This window comes from Loxodonta africana, chromosome 2 (assembly GCF_030014295.1).
Source record: "Loxodonta africana isolate mLoxAfr1 chromosome 2, mLoxAfr1.hap2, whole genome shotgun sequence".
In the NCBI taxonomy this organism is placed as follows: domain Eukaryota; kingdom Metazoa; phylum Chordata; class Mammalia; order Proboscidea; family Elephantidae; genus Loxodonta; species Loxodonta africana.
In genome coordinates this window covers 41,040,632-41,061,703 of record NC_087343.1, presented here as the reverse complement: position 1 = coordinate 41,061,703, position 21,072 = coordinate 41,040,632, and the positions used below count along the sequence as shown (strand labels likewise).

At 40.4% G+C, this 21,072-nt stretch overlaps 1 protein-coding gene across 5 annotated transcripts in view; it reads left to right on the top strand.

Annotated features, from left to right (window-relative positions):
• The first annotated feature begins 5,207 nt into the window (after window positions 1–5,207).
• Window positions 5,208–21,072, top strand: part of CAPSL (calcyphosine like) — a 137,115-nt gene continuing 121,250 nt past the window's right edge. For 3 of the 5 annotated variants that reach the window (XR_010318360.1, XR_010318359.1, XM_064271247.1), the window contains exons 1-2: window positions 5,210–5,705; window positions 5,995–6,204. Coding sequence is in view for 3 of the 5 variants with exons in the window: in XM_064271247.1 (XP_064127317.1) it covers window positions 5,433–5,705; window positions 5,995–6,204 (483 nt within the window). In the remaining 2 variants the exon portion in view is untranslated. Of the gene's footprint in view, window positions 5,706–5,994; window positions 6,205–12,621; window positions 12,726–21,072 lie in introns of all 5 variants that reach the window. The other 2 variants (XM_023545421.2, XM_023545419.2) reach the window with 2 other exon arrangements.

Sequence of the window (21,072 nt, the reverse complement as noted above, 5' to 3'; positions counted from 1 at the left end):
GAGTTTGGTTCAGGAAGGAGAGTCTAGGGAAGTGGACTTCTTTTATGTTGAGGAAAGGAACTTCCAGAAAGGACAAAGCATAGTAGGGAATGGCTGTTTATTTCAACCTGTTGTCCAGGCTTGAGAAACCACGTGCTCCATAAGTAAGTAATTAATACACCAGTCACACAGTTGGTGTAGTTAAACCTTGGAAATTCTGAGAGATTTGTTTCTGTTCCCGGGAAGGGGGTGACAGAGCAAGCTGTCAGTTTCCTTCTCAGGCTGTCTTCTGGGGGCCCTGCCCAGCCCAGGCCTGCTGTGAGTCTCTCACTCTGCTCATGCTTCTGTGACTTCTCTTCTTAGATGGCGGGGACAGCGCGCCATGACCGAGAGATGGCGATCCAGGCCAGGAAGCAGCTCAGCACGACCACTGACCCCATTGAGAGACTCCGTCTGCAGTGCCTGGCCAGGGGCTCCGCAGGCATCAAAGGACTGGGCAGGTACCATCTGGGCAGGGGATGGCAGGGAGATGGAGTAGAAAGACAGGACACGGCCAGGTGAGGCTAAGACTGGCTGTGTGATCCCCAAGGTCATTTCCTTCCGTGGTCACAGCTTCTCATTTGCAACCTGCAGAGTTTGGAAGAGTTGATCTCTGAGGTCCCTTGTAACATCTTTTGGGTCTTAGGCCCATGACTGCTACAGGAGAATGCAGCTACTGGACAGCTTCAGGGAAAAGGAGAAGCATGCTCAGCAGACACCTAGCGGGCCCATGAGAGACACTCCCTGAAGCTGGGACTAATAGAGGCTGGGTTGGAGGAGGAAGGAAGGAACAGTGATTTAGATGCAATTGCAGATTTGACAGTTTTGCTATCAGACAGTCAGGTCTCCCACCTCCAGAGGCAGTGATATTGCCTGTAGGATAATTAACAACCCATCACCAGTGGGGTTCTCCCAACAGGGTGGGTCCTGTTCTCAAGTCCTCTGATGATCTGAATGTTCCTCAGGACTGAGAAACCCAAAGCAAAAGAAACGTGTAAGTGTCCTGAAGGCAGGTTCTATCTCTTTTCAACAACTACATGAAGTGCCTGCTGTGTGTTTAACATTGTGCACATCGTGGGGAACTCAGCCATGAAGAAGACTTCTCCAAGCCCCATGGAGTACTTAGACTAAAAAGAGCATCTCATAATCGCTCTTCTTATTGTCATCTCAAACGCTCAAGTCAGCATTTTTTCCTTGAACTCTTACCGTGGTATTCTTACTGATTCCTCTGCTTCTAAGCTTTCAGTCCTCCAATCCATTTAACCCATTATTGCTAGAGTTCTCTTAAAATTTTATTTTGATGATGTCACTTCTTTTGAAAGTCATTCAGAGATTTTTCTTTTTCTTTTTTTTTTTTAAAGCACAGAAATTTATTTTCTCCAAGTTCCGAAGGCTAAAAGGCCCAGTCAGGGTCTCGGCTGTGGTGATTCCTTTGTGGGCCTCTCTCCTGGTTTCTGGTGACTGGCGGCAGTCCTCGGGCCTCCTATGTTTGTAGACGATTCAGAGATTTCTCTTAATAACGAAGTTAAACTCTTTAGTATTTAAGGATATTCAAGATTATTCAGATTCTGCCACCAGCCCAACCTTCCGTCTTAATTCCACTATTGACTTCTTTATAGCAGGGCTTCCAACTGATCAGAGTCAGTTCAGTCACGGCTGATGAAGCAAAACCAGAACAGACGTGAATTGTTACAATTTGGGTGATTCAGACTGATAACCAGAATGAGAAAAATTACGGATCGAAGCCTTGTAATGGGAGACTTAGAAGACACATAGTGAGCCCTTTTAGGAGCTTAATGGGTGAGATTGGATTATTGGCAGGACTGTGGAGAGCAACACACATTCAAAGCTGCATGGTCAGCCACCATCTTTGAGTGGGGCACTGCTGTTTCCAACTCTGCTCAGAACCCCGCAGGCAAGAGATTTGGTTGCTATGCAATGCATATGCAGCCCCTGTTTTTTTAAGAGGGAGATTCAATTTCTAGCAGGGCTTCGACTTGTAATCTTTCCCATTCGGATTATCGTTCTGGTTCACCCAAATTTTAAAAATTCAGATCTGTTCCGGTTTCGCTTCCTTGGCCGTGACTGAACCAGGAAGAGCCAGTTGGAAGTCCTCCTTTATAGCTGTTCTGTAGCTCCCTCAGACACCCTAAGCATCCCATCAAAACTTTCCTCAGCCTGAAGTTTATCTCTTCTCCCTTCACTCGAAACTCTTGCTCATCCTTCTGGTTACTTCTCTCTCTCTCTCTTTCCCTCAATAAGTTTCTTAAGGGTAGGGACTGAGTCTCACTCACCTCTATATTCCTCCTCACCAGGCTTAATGTGTTTAATAGACTTTATTTTTTAGAACAGTTTTAGTTTTATATAAAAATTGAGATGATAGTACAGACACTTCCTGTATACTCCTGGACCTAGAGGTAGCTAGCTGCTGTTGGGTCATCTCTGACTCATGGGGACCTTATGTACAACAGAACAAAAATATTGTCTGGTCTCTGTCATCCTCACAATCGCCAGAATGTTCAGAACCATCATAGTTTCCCCTATTATTAAGATTTTATGTTGGAACAAATGTATGGAACATTTGCTACAGTTGATGAACCAATATTAATACATTGTTATTAACTGAAACCTGTACTTTATGCTGATTTCCTTACTTTTTATCTAATTCCTTTTTCTGTTCCAGGATCCTTCCAGAATATTTCATTATATTTACTTATCATGTGTCCTTTAAGGCTCCTGTTGATTATGACAGCTTCTCAGCCTTCCCTTGTTTTCTTTTAACTTGCCAGTTTTGAGGAGTACTGGTCAAACATGTTGTAGTTACTCATCTACTAGAATTTGTCTGATGTCTTCTCATGATTAGACTGGGGTTATGGGCTTGGGGGACTGCAGATGAGAAATGCTGTTTTCATCCCATCTTGTCAAGGCTTATCACTGTTGAAGAACACGGCAACAGGATTGAAGCAAGATTCGTTAACAACCTGCGATGTGCAGATGACACTACCTTGGTTGCTGAAAGCGAAGAGGACTTGAAACACTTAATGATGAAGATCAAGGACCACAGCCTTCAGTATGGATTATACCTCAACATAAAAAAAGAAACAAAAATCTTCACAACTGGACCAATTAGCAACATCATGAAAAATGGAGAAAAGATTGAAGTTGTCAAGTATTTCATTTTACTTGGACCCACAATCAGTGCCCATGGAAGCGTCAGTCAGGAAATAAAAGGACATATTGCATTGGGCAAATCTGCTGCAAAAGACCTCTCTAAAGTGTTAAAAAGCAAAGATGTCACTTTGAGGACTAAGGTACACCTGACTTGAGCCATGGTATTTTCAGTTGCTTCATATGTGTGCAAAAGCTGGAAATGAATAAGGAAGACTGAAGAAGAATTGTTGCATTTGAATTGTGATGTTAGCAAAGAATATTGAATATACCATGGACTGCCAGAAGAATGAACAAATCTCTCTTGGAAGAAGTACAGCCAGAATGTTCCTTGGAAGCGAGAATGGTGAGACTTTGTCTCACATACTTAGGGCATGTTATCAGGAGGGACCAAGCCCTGGAGAAGGACATCCTGCTTGGTAAAGTAGAGGGTCAGTGAAAAAGAGGAAGACCCTCAACGAGATGGATTGACACAGTGACTATAATGGTGGGCTCAAAGATAGCAATGATTGCGAGGATGGTGCAGGACCAGGCAGTGTTTCGTTCTGTTGTTCATATGGTTGCTATGAGTTGGAACCAACTCGACAGCACCCTAACAACACCAGCAAGGTTGCTGTTGATATTCACCTTGATCTCCTGATTTGTTGGGTTTCTTCACTATCAAGTTCCTCTTTTTCTCCCCTCTTTCCGTATTTTACCCTTTGGAAGGAAGTCACTAGGTGCAGGTCCACTTAAGGAGTGAGAAATATGCTCCTCTTTTTGAAGGTGGAGTGTCTACATAAATTATTTGGACTTCTTCTGCAAGGGAAATTTGTTTATCTATTCAATCATTTATCTCAGTATGGACTCATGGATATTTATTTTATATTTTTGGTTATAATCCAATAGTACTTTCTTATTGCTCAAATTGTTTCAGCTTTTTCAGTTGGCTCCTATGCTCCTTTGACATATCAAACGTAGGTGGGATTTTTGTTTTTTTAGTTAGTTTATTATTTAGTACTTCCTTACTTTCTAGCACTATCAGATGCTCCAGGATCATCTTGTATATTTCTTGCCCTAGTCCTAGAATCATTCATTTCTCCAAGGAGCCCTGGCTCCATTTATTGGAGAATGGTATTAGAAACCATGATCTGGACACTAGGTGTTCTCATTGCTACTGGGGTGTTGTTGTACACTCAGGTTTTCTAGGCCCTCTCATCTGACAGAACAAGAAAATATATGTATATATACTAACCTGTGTATATACATGTATTTATAAATATTTTTGTATGCAAGCATCTATGTCTATATTAAGTTAAACATGAGTTCACACTGATATTTCTAACTCTAATCCATTAAACCCATACCAAACCTGTTGCCGTTGAGTCAATTCTGACTCATAGCTACCCTATAGGACAGAGTAGAACTGCTTCATAGGCTTTCCAAGGAGTGGCTGGTAGATTCGAACTTTTGGTTAGCAGTTAGCTCTTAACTACTGTGCCACCAAAAAAAACAGGGCTCCTCTAATTCATTGCCACATGGGTATTTCTACTATCCTCCCCTTGCTTAACTGTAAATCCCCATTCCAACAGTGAGAAACCTGACACCTACCTTCCCCCATCCGTTTACTTGTCTAATTCTAGTATACATGTATAGCAGTGTCAGAATTGTTAATCTGTACCCATATGAGTAGAGGGCTTATGTGAAGCTCCTTTTGTATTTAATCTTTCAGATTCCACTCATTTTCAAAGTTACTTACTTCAGCACCTTTTTTCCCAAATCCCTTTACTGAGGTCGTTTCATACATTTGTAATATAGTTAGATTTTCTTATTACAGTCTACGTTCTTTCCTGGGATTCCGTGACTAAAAATTTGATTAAAATGATTTAAAAAATGTATGCATCAAGCTTTACTTTTGTGCTGTGCAGTTCTGTGGGTTTTGACAAATGCAGAAAATGTCATGTGTCTGTCATTACAGTATCATAGAGAATAGTTTCACCACCCTAAAAATCCCCTGTACTTCACCTATTCAGTCCCCTTCTTCCTTCCCTCTGACAACCACTGGTGTTTTTACCATCTCTAGAGTTTTGGATCTTTCAGAAAGTCATATAATTGGAATTATATAGTGTGTGTGTGTGTTTTAAGGGTTGTTTCTTTTCATGAGAGGCTGAGAAGAGGCGGTCTGTGTTGGAAGGAGAGTGAAGAGCAGAATCTAGAAAAAAAAAAGAATCTAAGACTTCTGTATTTTAATTTGAAAAGCCTTGAGAATGGTTTTCTTTTTAACTCTTCACGCTTACACCTTGCTCTTCATGTCTTTTATTTATTTATTTTTTTGGTGCGTGTATGTGTGTATTTTCTTCAGAGTGTTTCGGATTATGGATGATAATAACAACCGAACCCTTGATTTCAAAGAATTTGTAAAAGGCTTAAATGATTATGCTGTGGTCATGGAAAAGGAAGAGGCAGAAGAGCTTTTCAGGAGATTTGATAAGGATGGAAACGGAACAATAGACTTCAATGAATTTCTTGTCACATTAAGAGTAAGTGGCCTTGTGAATCAGTGTATATTTGTTGAGTTTTGCTTTTATGTGGTTTGGTTTGGCTATTTCGAGGCTTTGTTTTCAGAAGCTGTTAGTACATTCTGGAAGGGAGGGGTAGGAGACCCAGAACAGGTTTAGGGACTTTTTGGAATAATCATATGCCTTTCATTTGATATCAGGCAAACAATTTCACAGCCCTAAGGGGCATAAGGTATTTCATCACGTATGATACAAAAAGAGGCCCCATTGTGTGTTCATGTCTATGAATGTGTTTTTTCTCTTTCTGTAGCCTCCAATGTCCAGAGCCCGAAAAGAGGTAATTATGCAAGCTTTTAGAAAGTTAGACAAGACTGGGGATGGTGTTATAACGATTGAAGATCTTCGTGAGGTGTATAATGCAAAACACCATCCAAAGTACCAAAATGGAGAATGGTCAGAGGAACAAGTCTTCAGGAAATTTCTGGATAACTTCGACTCACCCTATGACAAGGATGGATTGGTAAGTGAAAGAACTTAATTTAAGTGAAATTTCTTCTATACAAGTTTAAATCATAAATGAGAAATTGGTCCAAAGCTGTAAAATCTCAATACACTTATACCATATATAATATATATATATTTTTTATTGTATTTTAGATGAAGGTTTGCAGAACAAATTCATTTCTCATTAAACAGTTAGTACACATATTGTTTTATGACATTGGTTAACAACTCCACGACATGTCAACACTCTCCCTTCTCAACCTTGGGTTCCCTATTACCAGGTTTCCTGTCCCCTCCTGCCTTCTAGACCTTGCCCCTGGGCTGGTGTGCCGCTTTAGTCTTGTTTTGTTTTATGGGCCTGTCTAATTTTTGGTTGAAGGGTGAGCCTCAGGAGCGACTTCCTTATGGAGCTAAAAGGGTGTCTGGGGGCCATGCTCTTGGGGTTTTTCCAGTCTCTGTCAGGCCAGTAAGTGTGGACTTTTTTTGACAATACACTTATACCATATTTGTTGTAAATACAAGAGAAATAAAATATTCTTGTAGGGACCGTCCAGAGGGTTGAGAAAGGTACAACGTGCACACACACACACACACACACACACTCATATAGACAGAAATAGTATGGTATCTCTGTAAAGCTAACTACCTGTCATCTGGAGAATGGTATTTTGATTAAACATTTTGGTTCATGGTTACCATATTTACCATACACAGCCACATTCCAATGAGCTAGACTACAGTACTGCCATCAGTTTGTCAGTTTGTTGTACTGTGGTGGCTTTCATGTTGCTATGATTGTGGAAGCTATGCCACTAGTATTTCAAATACCAGCAAGGTCACCCATGGTGGACAGGTTTCAGCAGAGCTTCCAAACTAAGACAGACTAGGGAGAAAGGCCTTATGATCTACTTTCAAAAATTGGCCCATGAAAAGCCTATGGATCAGTAGAATAATGTCTAACATAGTGCTGGAAGATGAGCCCTTAGTTTAGAAGGCACTCAAAATACAAAGTGGCTACAATAATGGACTCGAGCACACCAATGAAAATGAAGATGGTATAATGATAATGAAGATGGTATAATGATAATGAAGATGGTATAGGACGGGACAAAGTTTTGTTCTGTTATACATAAAGTTGCCATGAGTCAAAGCCAACTTGATGCCAACTAATGACAACAACAACTGTGCCTAGACTGACATAAATCTGTCATTTGTCTTTTATCAACAGCCATAAGTGGATGTTTTTACACAAAGCCTCTTCTGCGCCCACGCGTCCTGAAGGCTGTGCTGATGGGGGCTGGAGTCATTTCCTTGGCCACAGTCAGCAACTAGGGAACCCTGGAGTGGGTTACTTCCTAACCACTTTGTTGCACAGGAAGGATTAGTGGCACAGTAGACAGGAAGAAGAGGTGGGGATAATAGGGAAAGGAAACAAGCCTTTCCCCTTCTGAAGGGAATTTCGCCCAACTTTTTCCATGAAACTTTTTGATGAATTCTGTTAGCAAAGGGTGATGAAATAGGGAGGGCTTTTAGGCAGAACACTTTCCTCTCCTTCCTGCTGACATTTCTTCAGCTAGGGACAGAGAAATACCCTTCGTTTTAGATCGAAGGTATTGTAGAAGTAGATAAACATGGGCCTAAATGTTTCAGTTCTTTGGGGCAGCAATGAAGGGGCCGTATGTTTTCTTGCAATATTGCTAGTCTTTGATGTCTGAGATGTCAGTGGAAAAATAGTCAACGGCCATTTCCCCAAATTAGCCCAACTCGACATGGGATCGCAGGCTGTATTTGTCTCCTTGCTGCAGGTGGTTCCTCCTCGTTGCCAGGGGAAACCTCAGCTGCCCTTTTCTCTAACCCCAGACAGAGTAGCCAGTTGTTGAGTTGGCAGCTGATTGAAAGTCTCTACTCCCGTCATTTCTGACATTTATCTTAATAAGCCACATTAAGCTCTCAAGTACTCAAGTACTTATTGGAATTTTTAGCAGTTACAGCATTTGACGTCATCTGAATATCATAGACCCTATATTATTGCCCATGAGTCCCTGGGTAATGCAAATGGTTGTGCTCAACAACTAACCTAAAGGTTGGTGGTTTGAATCTACCCAGTGGCACCATGGAACAGAGGCCTGGTAGTGTGCTTCCTTCCCTAAAAGATTACCACCAAGAAAACCCTGTGGAACAGTTCTACTGTGTAACAGGGGGTCGCCATGAGTCAGAATGGACTCCATGGCAATTTTTTTTTTTTTTTTTTTTGGTATATTAATACCCAACTCTGGCAATGCATGACAATCACCAGGGTGCTTGCTTTAAAAATAGATTCCTCAGCTGCCCTGCAGAACCACAGAATCAGAGTTCTGTTGGTGGAGCCCAATAATTTAGTTTTGATAACTGCACCATGGAACTCTTATACACACTCATATTTGAGATTCGTAGCTCTAAAAGATTCAAAAATACCCATTTTAATTACAAAATATAATATACTTACGAATGTCATTTAGCATAATAGTGGAGCTGGGTGACATTTATTGAGCATGTGTAATTTACTAGGCTTTGTGCTAAAGCCTTTACAGGGATTATCTCATTTAATAGACGAGATAAAAATGTTTCTGAGAAGTGCTGTGTGATTCAAACCTTTGTATGCTGAATCGTATTTTAAATGTACCAGGAACTGTTGATGTAAAGTAACCCTATGATGAATTCTTTTATAAAATGAATAATAGCTGTGGATTTACCTTTTGCAAATTGAGTTATTTTGTACATTAAGATTTCTTATGGTGAAGTTTAGCTACACTTGAAATCCGTAAGCTTGTTTATGGTTAAAAATATGTAGTTGATACAGGGTCCCTATGAGTAGGAATGGAAATCCTGGTGGCATAGTGGTTAAGTGCTACGGCTGCTAACCAAAAAGTCTGCAGTTTGAATCCACCAGGGACTCCTTGGAAACTCTCTGGGGGCAGTTCTGCTCTGTCGTATAGGGTTGCTATGAGTCAGAATCAGCTCAAGGGCAACGGGTTTATGAATTGGAGTTGGCTCCATGGCAACGAGTTTAGGTTTTTTTTTTTATTCAAATAAGACAGAAATTAGAATAATGAAAGCAAGTTAGTATAGTCCCTAGCCAAGGATACTCATAAAGGTTATTGGGGCTTGCAGCCGTCATGGAATTAGATGTTGTACATCCTGTACTAATACCCCAATCTGCTTTCACAGCAGCCTCTGCATTAGACGCCATTTTGATGAAGTTATGAAAGCAACTACATAGTGTTTGAAACAGCCTTCCCTCACTCTTATTCTACCCTAAACCCGACCCTAAATGGGTGAGACTTTTACTTCTTTTCTTTTTAATATCTAGGTTTTGAATTTTTCATGTGTATATATGACATTATGATCACAAACATTTTTTAAAAAGCCTGTTAGAACTGGATTAGCCTTTGAAGAGGTATGAATCTTATCCTCCCCTCATTCATCTCATATAGGAATTTTTAAATAAGTAAATATATTTTAGGTATATTATTGAGTGTATTTTAGAATTTTATAATCAGTCTGGAACTGACAAAAAGGGACTGTATTCTATATTGTGACTAAGGAATTTCCACTGTTCCCACCTGGGACCTCTCCCTGTGAATAATATATACCCTGTCAAATAAGGTTAGTATAGTTAAGAGGCTAACCAAATGCAAGGATGTCCATTCTCTTGATTTTTCTAATGGCAAACAAAATAAGTAATAATAGTTATTACCAATGAAAAGTAATTTGCTATGTTCAGGACCAATTAAGGGAGAAATCAGAGAATTTGTGACTCAGGCCACTCTAAATAGAAGTTGACTCTCATGAGAATAGTAGACACATAGTAAGAACAACTTATGGCTCCTTCTGAAATCATCAAACTTCTGGTTTTACATGCCTCACTTCCAGATGGAGTTTAACACCTCATCTCCTGCCTCGTCTCTGCTTCTTTCTCCATTCAGAGTCAACTCATCTCCAGGTCACCCCCCCAACCCCCCACTGAGGGAGTTTGGGATTGAGGGACAGGGTTATGATATCAGTCTTAAACATGTCTTGGTGTATTGATTAGGGGTTACTTTCAATCACAAGTCATAGAAAATCTTATTCAACAGTGGAATAAACAAATTAGGGATTTTTTTTTTTTCATTGTACAAAATGTCCTGAGTTGAGTGACTCAGGTATAGCAGAGCTGAGGTCTCTGTGATTTTCTTGGCCTTTACATGATCTCTAGATGGCTTTTTAACTTCAGCTAGAACTCCTGAGTTCTAGGCAGCAGGAGGGAGAAAGAAGGAGGAGGGGATGAGGAAGGGACAGAACCTTTATCAGGAAAGCAAAGGCTTTCTTAGAAATCCTTATCAGATTTCTAGTTATATCTTATTGATGAGGATTCTGTTACTTGGCCATCCCAAACTGTAGTTGCAAGGGACTCTGGGAAGGTGAGTTTTTAGTTTTTCAACTTTTGTAATAGAGGAAAGCCAGGGAAAGGTTTTTAAGAATGTTGTATTAGCAGAAATTGGCAGCTTGGACTGAAAGAGATAGACTGGACAAAATAAAAGAAGGTTGTTGGACTCCCCAAAATCTGCAGACTGGAAGCAGACTGATAAAACTACCCAGCTTCAAACATGTGCTACCCTTCCAGAAAAAGGAAGGATTACTCAGAGGCTGGAAGAGCCACAGGTACAGAGTCTGGCAGAGCTGCAGGACCAGACAGCAGAGCCTTGAGCCATAGAAGATTATTATCAGACCTTAAAACCTAGTGGAACTTTCCCTTCTGGATTTTGAACTTGCTTGGGATCAGTGTTCTCTTTATTCCTTCCATTATCTCTCTTTTGGGACACGAATGTCTATGACTATTATCCTATGGCCTGTACCATCACTGTATTTTGGAAGCAGATAAATTGTTTCCTAGTTTCACAAGTCTGCAGATTGAGCACAATTTTCCCCAGGATTGCTCATACCCAGAGTCTCACCCATACCTTATTTAGATGATTTAGAGATTTGGGAGTTTTGAACTGATGATATTTGGATAAAATTTTGGACTTCAGTTGAGACTATCAGGATGTTAAAATGGAATGAATGTATTGAATGTTGGATGGACATGAATCTCAGCAAGAGAGTGGACTGTGTTAAGTAGAAAAAAATGGCTTTCAGAGATAAATTCACTTCTAACCCGTGGAACTTGCGGATATATCTACTTGGCAAAAGAATATTACCTTATATGACAAAAGATACGATTAAGTTAAGGGTCTTGAGGCCCTTATTCTGGATCATTCAGGTGAGCCCTGCATGCCAGTAGCTGTATCCTTATCAGAGACTGTCAAAGGGAGACTAGATCCCGACACAAATTGAGAAGGTGATATGAAGTCTGAGGTAGAGTTTGGAGTGATGTGACCTCAAACTAAAGAATTCTAGAAACCCCTGGAAGCTGGAAGAGGCAAGGAACAGATTTTCCTCCAGAGTCTTCAGTGGGAGTATGGCCCTGCTGACAAGCATGGCCCTTGATCTTGGACTTCAGACCTTTAGAAGTGTGAGAGAATACATTTCTGTTCTTTTAAGCCACTAAGGTTGAGGTATTTTGTTACAACAGCCACAGGAAACTAATACACATATTGTTAGCAAGATTTATTGGTAAAGTTAGTCACAGAGATCAGTCGAGGAGGAGAGTTCCTCGAATTCTCCAGACAATTATTTCCCTGAATCAACCATTTCAGACAATATGAGTGAATTGGAGTGTACATATCACCTAAATTATTGAGAAATAAGGTTGATGACTAATGCTTGCTTTTTGTCTCAAAAACCGAAGTAATATTATGTTCTAACGTGGGATAAACACATTAGTTAATATTCCAAAGAGACAGTCATCGGTGTAGAATTGAGAAAGAATCCAGAGTAGAGTGGATTACTCATTCTGTGCTTTGAATGAGTAATTTGGACCTTAGAAAGCGTGCAACTGAGGTGTGTAACTAGAAACCTGTTTCTTTACCCTCAGGGCAGAACTCCAACTTTTCAAAGGTAAAGGTTCTGTTATCTTAACTCAAGGACATGAAATGTAGTTTCTGACGTGGCACTGAGAGACAGTCTTAATGACAGTTGAAAAACACTTTTTTCTTCTGAGTTTCTGTATCCCTTATCTGAACAGATGGGCTCTTGCTCTTAAAGAAAGTTGAGAACCAGTGTCTCACTTGGTATTTAGGTTGGTTTGGCAATTTTCAAGATTTTCTTCCTCCCTGCCCCTTCTTACCCTGTGCTACCCCCATCACCATCCTCAACTTCTCCATTTCTCTTGTTTAGATCTGTTGCTCAGCTGTGATCACTAAAGCCTCTGTGACTTACATTTCTCTTCCACTTGCAGGTACTGGAGATGAGCCTTTACTGAAAGAAACAGTGAGAATGTTTCCTTTTTTTTTTGTTTCTAACTTTTCCGCTGCAGGTGACCCCTGAGGAGTTTATGAACTACTATGCAGGTGTGAGTGCATCCATTGACACCGATGTGTATTTCATCATCATGATGAGAACTGCCTGGAAGCTCTAAATGTATGACCTGGGGCACCAAGGTCTTGGGTACAACTGTGTGGCTCCAATGATTAAACATCAGCTCAAAAACAGGCTCATACTTGATTCAGCCCAGTGTCCCTTCCACGTCAAAACGCACTGCATTGGCTATGACTAGAGAAAAAGGCAGAAATAAAGAGACTAATTAGTTAACCTTGACCTTAACTTAGTTCTAAAATAGGAATTTGATAAAAGAACATCTGTGAAACCCCTAGCACTGTGGTTGAAACCTTCAAGATGCCTCACAAATATGAGGTTTCTTTCTTGGCCATTGATAAAAGTTTGAATATTTTTATTATAACCCTACTATTTTACCCATAGTTTGTCTCCACCTCCTTCCAGATGGTCCATTTCTAGGTGGAAAAATCTATTTTTATGACTGATTAGTCTCAATTTCTACAACTGAATCTTGAGTTTCTTTGCCTGTGGTCTGGGGGAGCCTTAGCTCCGTAAACAGATTTAAATTGACATTTTTTGGACAACTGCCTTTTTCATCCACAAGATTGGTGTGAGCCTGTGGCTACTTCCTTGAGCAGTAGAGTAATGGATGTTTAAAGTGTCCCTGTGGTTAAAACTTTGAAGCTGGCCTGTGCTCTCAGGTTTTATGTAGAACCTCTTGCTCTGTGATTGCACAGACAATATTAGCAAGTCTTCACCTGGTGGAGTGTTTACCTCTCCCCTCGCTGCCATCAGCCAATCATGTTAAGGTTCCCAGCAGCACAAGGTGGTTGGGTTGACATAGACTAAGATCAGAGGCACACTCCAAAGTTGATTTTCCATCTTGACACTTTTAGCTCAAAGTCTCCTCTTCCCAGCATTGTGCTTTGACTTCATTTTGTTGGTATGTGGAATCTCCCCTTGAAAGGTGGGCAGAAGCAAAGGTAGCCCTAGCTTCTGGGAAATAGATGTTGAGACTATATCCCTCCATCTGTGTGTTCTGTATCTGGGACCAGAGATAAAAATATAGTGACTAACCCTCTGGTTATGGTGTTGGATGTCATTGGTTGAAGGAGCTGGTGGGAGAGAACAAGATGACTACCCTTCCTTGCTACTCAGGGACAGTTCTTTTTTGTGCCACCTTTGTCCCTGGTTGCACTTGTCCCCTGATTTAGGGACATGGATTGGGGCAACAGTGCCCTTTAAGATCTTATGTATTTACGTGACTCTGGGTTCCAGATCTGAAGACACTTGCCATGTTTTTGACCAATTCACTTGTTTGCTTTTTGTTGTTGTACTTTAGACGAAAGTTTACAGAACAAACTAGCTTCTCATTAAACAGTTAGTACACGTATTGCTTTATGACATTGGTTAACAACCTCATGACATGTCAGTACTCTCTCTTCTGTACCTTGGTTTCCCTATTACCAGCTTTCCTCTCCTCTCCTGACTTCTAGTCCTTGCCCCTGGGCTGGTGTGCCCCTTTAGTCTTGTTTTGTTTTATGGGCATGTCTTTGGCTGAAGGGTGAACCTCAGGAGTCAGTTCCTTCCTGAGCTGAAAGGGTGTCTGGAGGCCATACTCTCAGAGTTTTCCCAGTCTCTGTCAGACCAGTAAGTCTGGTCTTCCGTGAGTTACAATTTTGTTCTACATTTTTCTCCAGCTCTGTTCAGGGCCCTCTATTCTGATCCCTGTCACAGCAGTCAGTGGTGGTAGCCAGGCACCATCTAGTTGTACTGGACTCAGACAGGTGGAGGCCTTGGTAGTTGTGGAGGTCCGTTAGTTTTTTGGACTAATCTTTCCCTTGTATCCTTAGTTTTCGTCATTCTCCCTTGCTCCCAAAGGGGTGAGACCAGTAGAATATCTTAGATGGCTGCTCACAAGCTTTTACAACCCCAGATGCCGCTCACCAAAGTAGAATGTAGGACATTTTCTTCATAAACTATGTTATGCCAGTTGAGCTAGATGTTCCCCATGACCATGGTCCCCACAACCCCCAGCCCAGTAATTCGGCCCCTCAAGGAATTTGGATGTGTCTATGGAGCTTCCATGACCTTGCCTTGGACAAGTTGTGCTGGCTTCCCCAGTATTGCATACTGTCTTACCCTTCACCAAAGTCACCACTTATGTATTGTCTGTTTAGTGTTTTTCCATCCCTGTCCCTCCCTTCCCTTGTAACCATCAAAGATTGTTTCCTTTTGTGTGTAAACTTTTTCATGAATTTTTATAGTAGTGGTCTCATACAATATTTGTCCTTTCGTGATTGACGAATTTCACTCAGCGTAATGCCCTCCAGATTCATCCATGTTGTGAGATGCTTTGTAGGTTCATCATTGTTCTTTATTGTTGCGTAGTACTCCAGTGTGTATGTACCATAGTTTGTTTACCCATTCATCTACTGATGGGCATCTAGGTTGTTTCCATCTTTTTGCTATTGTGAACAATACTGCAATGGGTATGTTTACTTTTTTTTTTTAAACAGACTTGGAACTTGATACCATAATACATATCAAATTAAAAATTTTGAAAACAGGTGTTGCCAGATGAGAATTATAGCAGTCACTAAAGAGAGCACCTTGCTTTGTTTCTCTTTGAGAAGCTAAACTCTCACTTACCATGGCAACAGGCTGGAAAAGGGACCTTTTGCCCTTGAGGATAGGAACATTTCCACATTATGGAGGGCTAGTTTTTTTGAAATTTATTACGCAAGTTTGGTTTTCTATTGCCTTTATTACCTAGGCTTTCACAGAGGTAGACAGGTAAAAAGATGTCAAATGTTATGAGGAAATACATAGATATTAAGTGGAAAACCAGAAGAAGTGATGAAGAAACATGTAGAAAAGATATCCTTGTTTCTGCTGCCTACACCTTGCAGATTGTGGCTGAAGATAAGTCCTTAGTTTCCTGGTCACGGTGGGTTTCAAGCCTACTGCTCTAGATAGATCCATGCCTCTGATTTTGGGTATGACCATGCCCTGTTTAGCTGGGTCCATAGAGGTAGCATGAAATTCTGAGTAAAGACTAGGTTGCAGCTATCAGCTTTGTCTTCCCCAGTGGTACTTGGCTTCCTGTGTAACACGGGCACAGGGCACTGCTATCAGATTTCAGATAACCCGTGTGGCACAGTGTTTTTGGTCAGATTCAGTTCCTTCCCTTCTCAGTTTGGTGTTTAGGTGCCACAAGCAAAGACTCCACCAAGGCCCTCTCACTCTCTGTAAACAAGATCTCCTACTAAATGGATGGTCAAGGATCACACCCCTTCTATTCTGAGCCTTGGCTATGATTTCTTGCATAGTCAGGAATTGCTTATTATTTAACCATACTCCTTCTACGGTTGAGAGTGAGAGGAACAGAGAAGAGTCATTTTTTAAAAAAGTCATTTGCTAACACTTTTCTGGATATATTATTTTCTGGTCATTTAACTTTTTAAACATTACTCCATTTGCAATTAAAAAAGTGAGTGCTTGAATTGGAAGATGCTGTCGTTAGTTGCTGTTGAGTCAATTCCGACTCAAGGAGACATTATGTGTGCAGAGTAGAACTGTTCCATAGGATTTTCAAGGCTGGCTGTGACCTTTCAGAAGCAGACCGCCAGGCCTTTCTTCCAAAGTACCTCTGGGTGGGTTCAAGCTGCCAACCTGTCAGTTAGTAACCCAGCACTTGATTATTTGTCCCACCTAAGGACTCTGAATTGGAAGGTAAAACAACAAAAACCATCTAAAACAACCCTGGGGAGCATCTGAGCCATTGGGCTGAGAGCCAGATGGGAAATCAAGCAAACAAATAAGCCAAAGAAAAAAGATGAAATTAGCTGTTTATGAAAAAGGAACGACGTGATTTGGTTATAAAAATTATGAGAATCAGGGTTTGTTAGAGCTAGCCACCAATGACGCTGACTTTTGGTTGCTAACGCGCCCTGAGGCAAACCTATGTGAGAGCAGCAGGAGAACCTAACCCCAAGTTGTTAAGAGTAGGTACATGTTGTACCTTAATTCCATTGAGAGTGCAAATGAGAAACCTAGGATTCTCATGGTGAATTGTAGAGGGAGGCAGAATTCTCCCAGCCAGCAGGCAGTCTGACTTGCACAGTCATTTAAACCATGACAGAATTTTTTCTCAGGCCCAGATGGCACTCTGGAGGACAATGCACTTGCTCTTTTTTTGGTTTGGTAGTAGGCATGGAGTCACATTTTGTATCCTAATAGCAGCTTTCAGGTGGAGCTGAGGGCCCTCCACGTTGGCTGCAAGTTGACTTTGCACACAGTATGGATTTAGGGTAAAAATTTATCCCATCACCAATAATTTATTGAACCATTGCTAATGCCATGCATGCTGTTGTAGGATATGGGGATAGAAAATGAGCTATAATAAATGCAAATCAAACCACTGACCAATAAGTGCACCAAACCAAACTGACAGCCTCCAGTCCCTAAGAGGTACGGGGGGCAGAGAGGAGGAGGGGAAGCATGGTCGGATGAAACTCCCCTCTCTGAATCCTGTCCCAGCCTCTGAAGCCAGACAGTTGAAACCCTTCATATGACAGCATGTCGAGGAATTATGTAGTAAATTGATAAATGTAGACAATGTATTAAGACAATGCAGGTAAAAACTTATTCTTGAAGGCAGGTGATTGTCTTGGTCCTTCACTTCTGTCTTGGCCCATGTAGCTGGCCTCCATTAGCCATGATGCTAAAAGTAGTTGATTCCATTCTCACTAAGCTTCCTAAAAATGGGACTGTTCTGCTGATGTTTAATCAAGTGGAGAGATTAAATTAACCGAATGTGTTCTTGGATGGTGTGTAGGTGCCTTTCCATTTCTTCTCCATGAAATTCTATTAACACCCTCTGAGTAATATACCTTTCTGGACTTAAGCATATCTATTTTGGGCATTGAGTCAAAAGTTTCACAGCTTCCAGTTTTCCTGTTTGGTTGACACACTTGCATTCTAAGAAATTATAGGCTGTTCTTTTAAATTAAGAGCTTGGTGAATGAACTGGCAATGTTTGAAATTTTCGAAGTGTTTATGACTCAAAGGACAAACAAAGGTGTCACAGTTTGATAGATGGTCATATAACGCTATCGATTGTCATGTAACTTATTCTTTTGGAAGCCAATGTTTCTGAGCAGGCTTTCCTCCTCAATGTTGCTTTTGTGAAAAATACTTAACCTCGATGGGACAGCTAGTTCTTAAATAAATAAATAAATAAAAACCCACCAAGTTAATTTTCTAAAATTATTTGCCCTAAAACAGATGATGGGTGAAATCTGTTGAAAGAAACGTAAACAAATGATTGATGGGCTTCTGAGAACACAGCTGTGTGAGAGGAATTCTTTTTGCTGTCTCAGCTGGTGTGGTGAAAGGTTGCGGTGAAACAGCTCTTCCTCTCTGAGAATAGCATGACCTTCTTGCTTAATTCTCACACTTGCTTCGCCAAAGCCAGTTTTTTTTCTCCCAGCAAACTCTAGTGGAAGATGCTCTTCAGGAGTGAAATCCACTGAAAATATGAGCAATCAATTAGTTAGTAGCTGAGGTTTTGAGATAGACCCTTGCAACTAACAGAAAGGTATATTGCGTCAGGAAAAAAAGATCTCAAAATGTGGTGGCCTTTTTCTTTTGTTCTAGGTTCTTCTCCCTATTCTTCATAAATGGAATTTATTTATTTAATATAATATATGCTTTATAGGTGCTTGGATATGGAGTACTATAAAAATACTAGCATCCCTTGAATACTGTTGATGCAACGTTAGTTTCACCAGTGTCCTTGTGAGCAGCTTGGGCCCTCCTTCTTGCTCCCAACATTGGAACTATGACAAGCAACTCAAACTTTGCAATCTCCAATTTCATGCTGTTCTAGATCCAGTAATAACTTTACAGGGGCCTTGTGGCTCAGCTCAAGTACCTGAAATTTGAAGTAAGATATGAGTATGTAGTTGGAATCCCGTCGTCAAGACTTGAGTAACTTTTTCTTTACTGACCTTAACACTAGGCATTCAGAGTCTGGTATTGATTCTGGGAAGATCCTGCTCTTAAGCTTGAGAGGTTTGAGTTGCTGGTATCCCGGAAACGCTCAGGTCACATGGCGGACTGACGACAATCAGTTCTCTGAGGGACACTTAGAACAGAATGGGAACCTGAAATTGAGAGAAAAATGACAGCTGGCACAGTCGCTTGCTACTTGCAAGGTTGTGAGTCTCAGAGTGCTTCCTTGTTGATGGAATAAAGCGCTACACAAACGCAGGGTATTATCAGATGTCAGGCATTACCTTAGAAAACCCAGCTCATTCCTTTAATTTCCAAGAAAACTAGGAAATAAAGTTCCATTCCACAAGTTTCATAATTAGTCATGCCTAAAATCTCATTTAGCGGCATCGTTCAAAAGCCACTTGCTTGAGATTGTCAGTGAGGGTTACAAAATGTGTATACTCAATCACCATTAATTCATGTAATTTAATTCACCTAAATCACCATTAATCCTCTAACTGAGCTAATTTTGATAGGGTTTGAGTGAAAATTTACTTTTGCTTCATCAATACTAAACAAAAAAAAGCGAGGGGCCTGTAAGCAAATCAGTAATATAAAGATTATAAGGGCTGTGCCTACCTGTATTAATATGTGTTTTGCAGGTGCTTGGAGATATCTATTTGCATATAAATACAGTTAGTATGCTAATCATAAAAAGTTTCCGTATAGGATTTAAAATAAGTCTCAGACCAATTGTTAGTTAATAATATTTTATTTGCCAAGCTATAGCTCGTACTATTTTCTAGACAGTGAGGCGTTCCTATACATAAATTCAATCTTTAAAAAAAATTTTTTTAATAACATTTTATTGAGTTTTTGGTGAAAGTTTCCGCAGCAAGTTAGGTTCCCATTTGACAATTTATGCATAAATTGTTCAGTGATATTAGTTACATTTATCACAATAAGTCAACATTCTCTTTGGTTTTCTGTCTGTTCCATTCCAGGACTCTAGTTTCCCTGTCCCCTTATCTTCTCATCTTTGCTTTTGAGTAATTATTGACCTTTTGGTCTCATACTGATGGTTTTTACAGGTAATATCTTATGGGTAAGGAGCCCTAGTGGTGCAGTGGTTAAGCACTCGGCTGCTAACCAAAAGGTCGGCAGTTCAAACCCACCATTCGCTCTATGGGAGGAAGATGTGGCAGTCTGCTTCCATCAAGATTTCAGCATTGGAAACCCTATGGTTTTGTCTTAGATGGCCACTTGCAAGCTTTTAAGACTTGAGGCTACTCACTTCACTAGGATGCATATCATGATTTTCGTGATAGATACCTCTGGAGCCCTGATGGCACAGTGTTTAAGAACTTGGCTGCTCACCAAAAGGTCAGCAGTTCAAATCCACCAGCCACTCCTTGAAAACCCTATTGGGCAGTTCTATTTCATCGTATAGGGTTGCTATGAGTCGGAATTGACTCTATAACAACGGGTTTGGCTTGGTTTTTTAGCTAATGGCCGGCTAATAATCGTGAACATCTTTTCATTTTTTTGTTGGATGCTTGGATGTCCTTTTTGGTGAAAGTTCTGTTCATGTCCTTTGCCCATTTTGTGATTGGGTTGTTTGTATTTTTGTTGTTGAGTGGTTGCAGTTTTCTATAGATTTTAGAGATTAGACCCTTATCAGATAAGTCGTTTCCAAAGATTTTCTTCCAGTCTGTAGGTTGTCTATTTACTCTTTTAATAAAGTTTTTTGATGAGCATACATTTTTAATTTTTTTGAGGTCCCATTCATTTATTTTGTCTTCTTCTATTTGTGCATTTGTTGTTACGTTTGTCATCCTGTTTTTACAAAGGATTAGATCCCATAGTTTTCTTCCAGGGATTTTGTGGTTTTAGGTTTAATCTTTAGGTCTTTGATCCATTTTGAGTTAGTTTTTGTGTATGGTGTAATATATGGGTCCTGTTTCATTTTTCTGTAGGTGGATAACCGGTTTTGCCAGCACTGTTGATTAAATGGAATGCTTCTGCCCTATCGAATGGGCTTTGACACCGTGTCTAAAATCAGTTGTCCATAGATGTTTGGGTTTAATTCTGAGTTCTCCATTTTATTCCACTGGTATACGTGTCTATCATTGAACCAACACCAGGCTGTTTTGATTACAGTGTTTCTATAGTATGTTTTGATCTTGAGCAGTGTGAGGCCTCCTGCTTTGTTCTTTTTCTTCAATATTTCTTTGGATATTTGGGGTTTCTTTCCTTTCCATTTGAAGTTGGTCATTAGTTTTTCCATTTCAATGAATAATGTTGTTGGGCTTTGTGTCAGGATTGCATTTACGTTTTCACTATATTAAATCTTCCAATCCATGAGCATGACATGTCTTTCTATTTTTGTAGGTCTCTTCTAGTACGTCTCTCGTAGCAGTGTTTTATAATT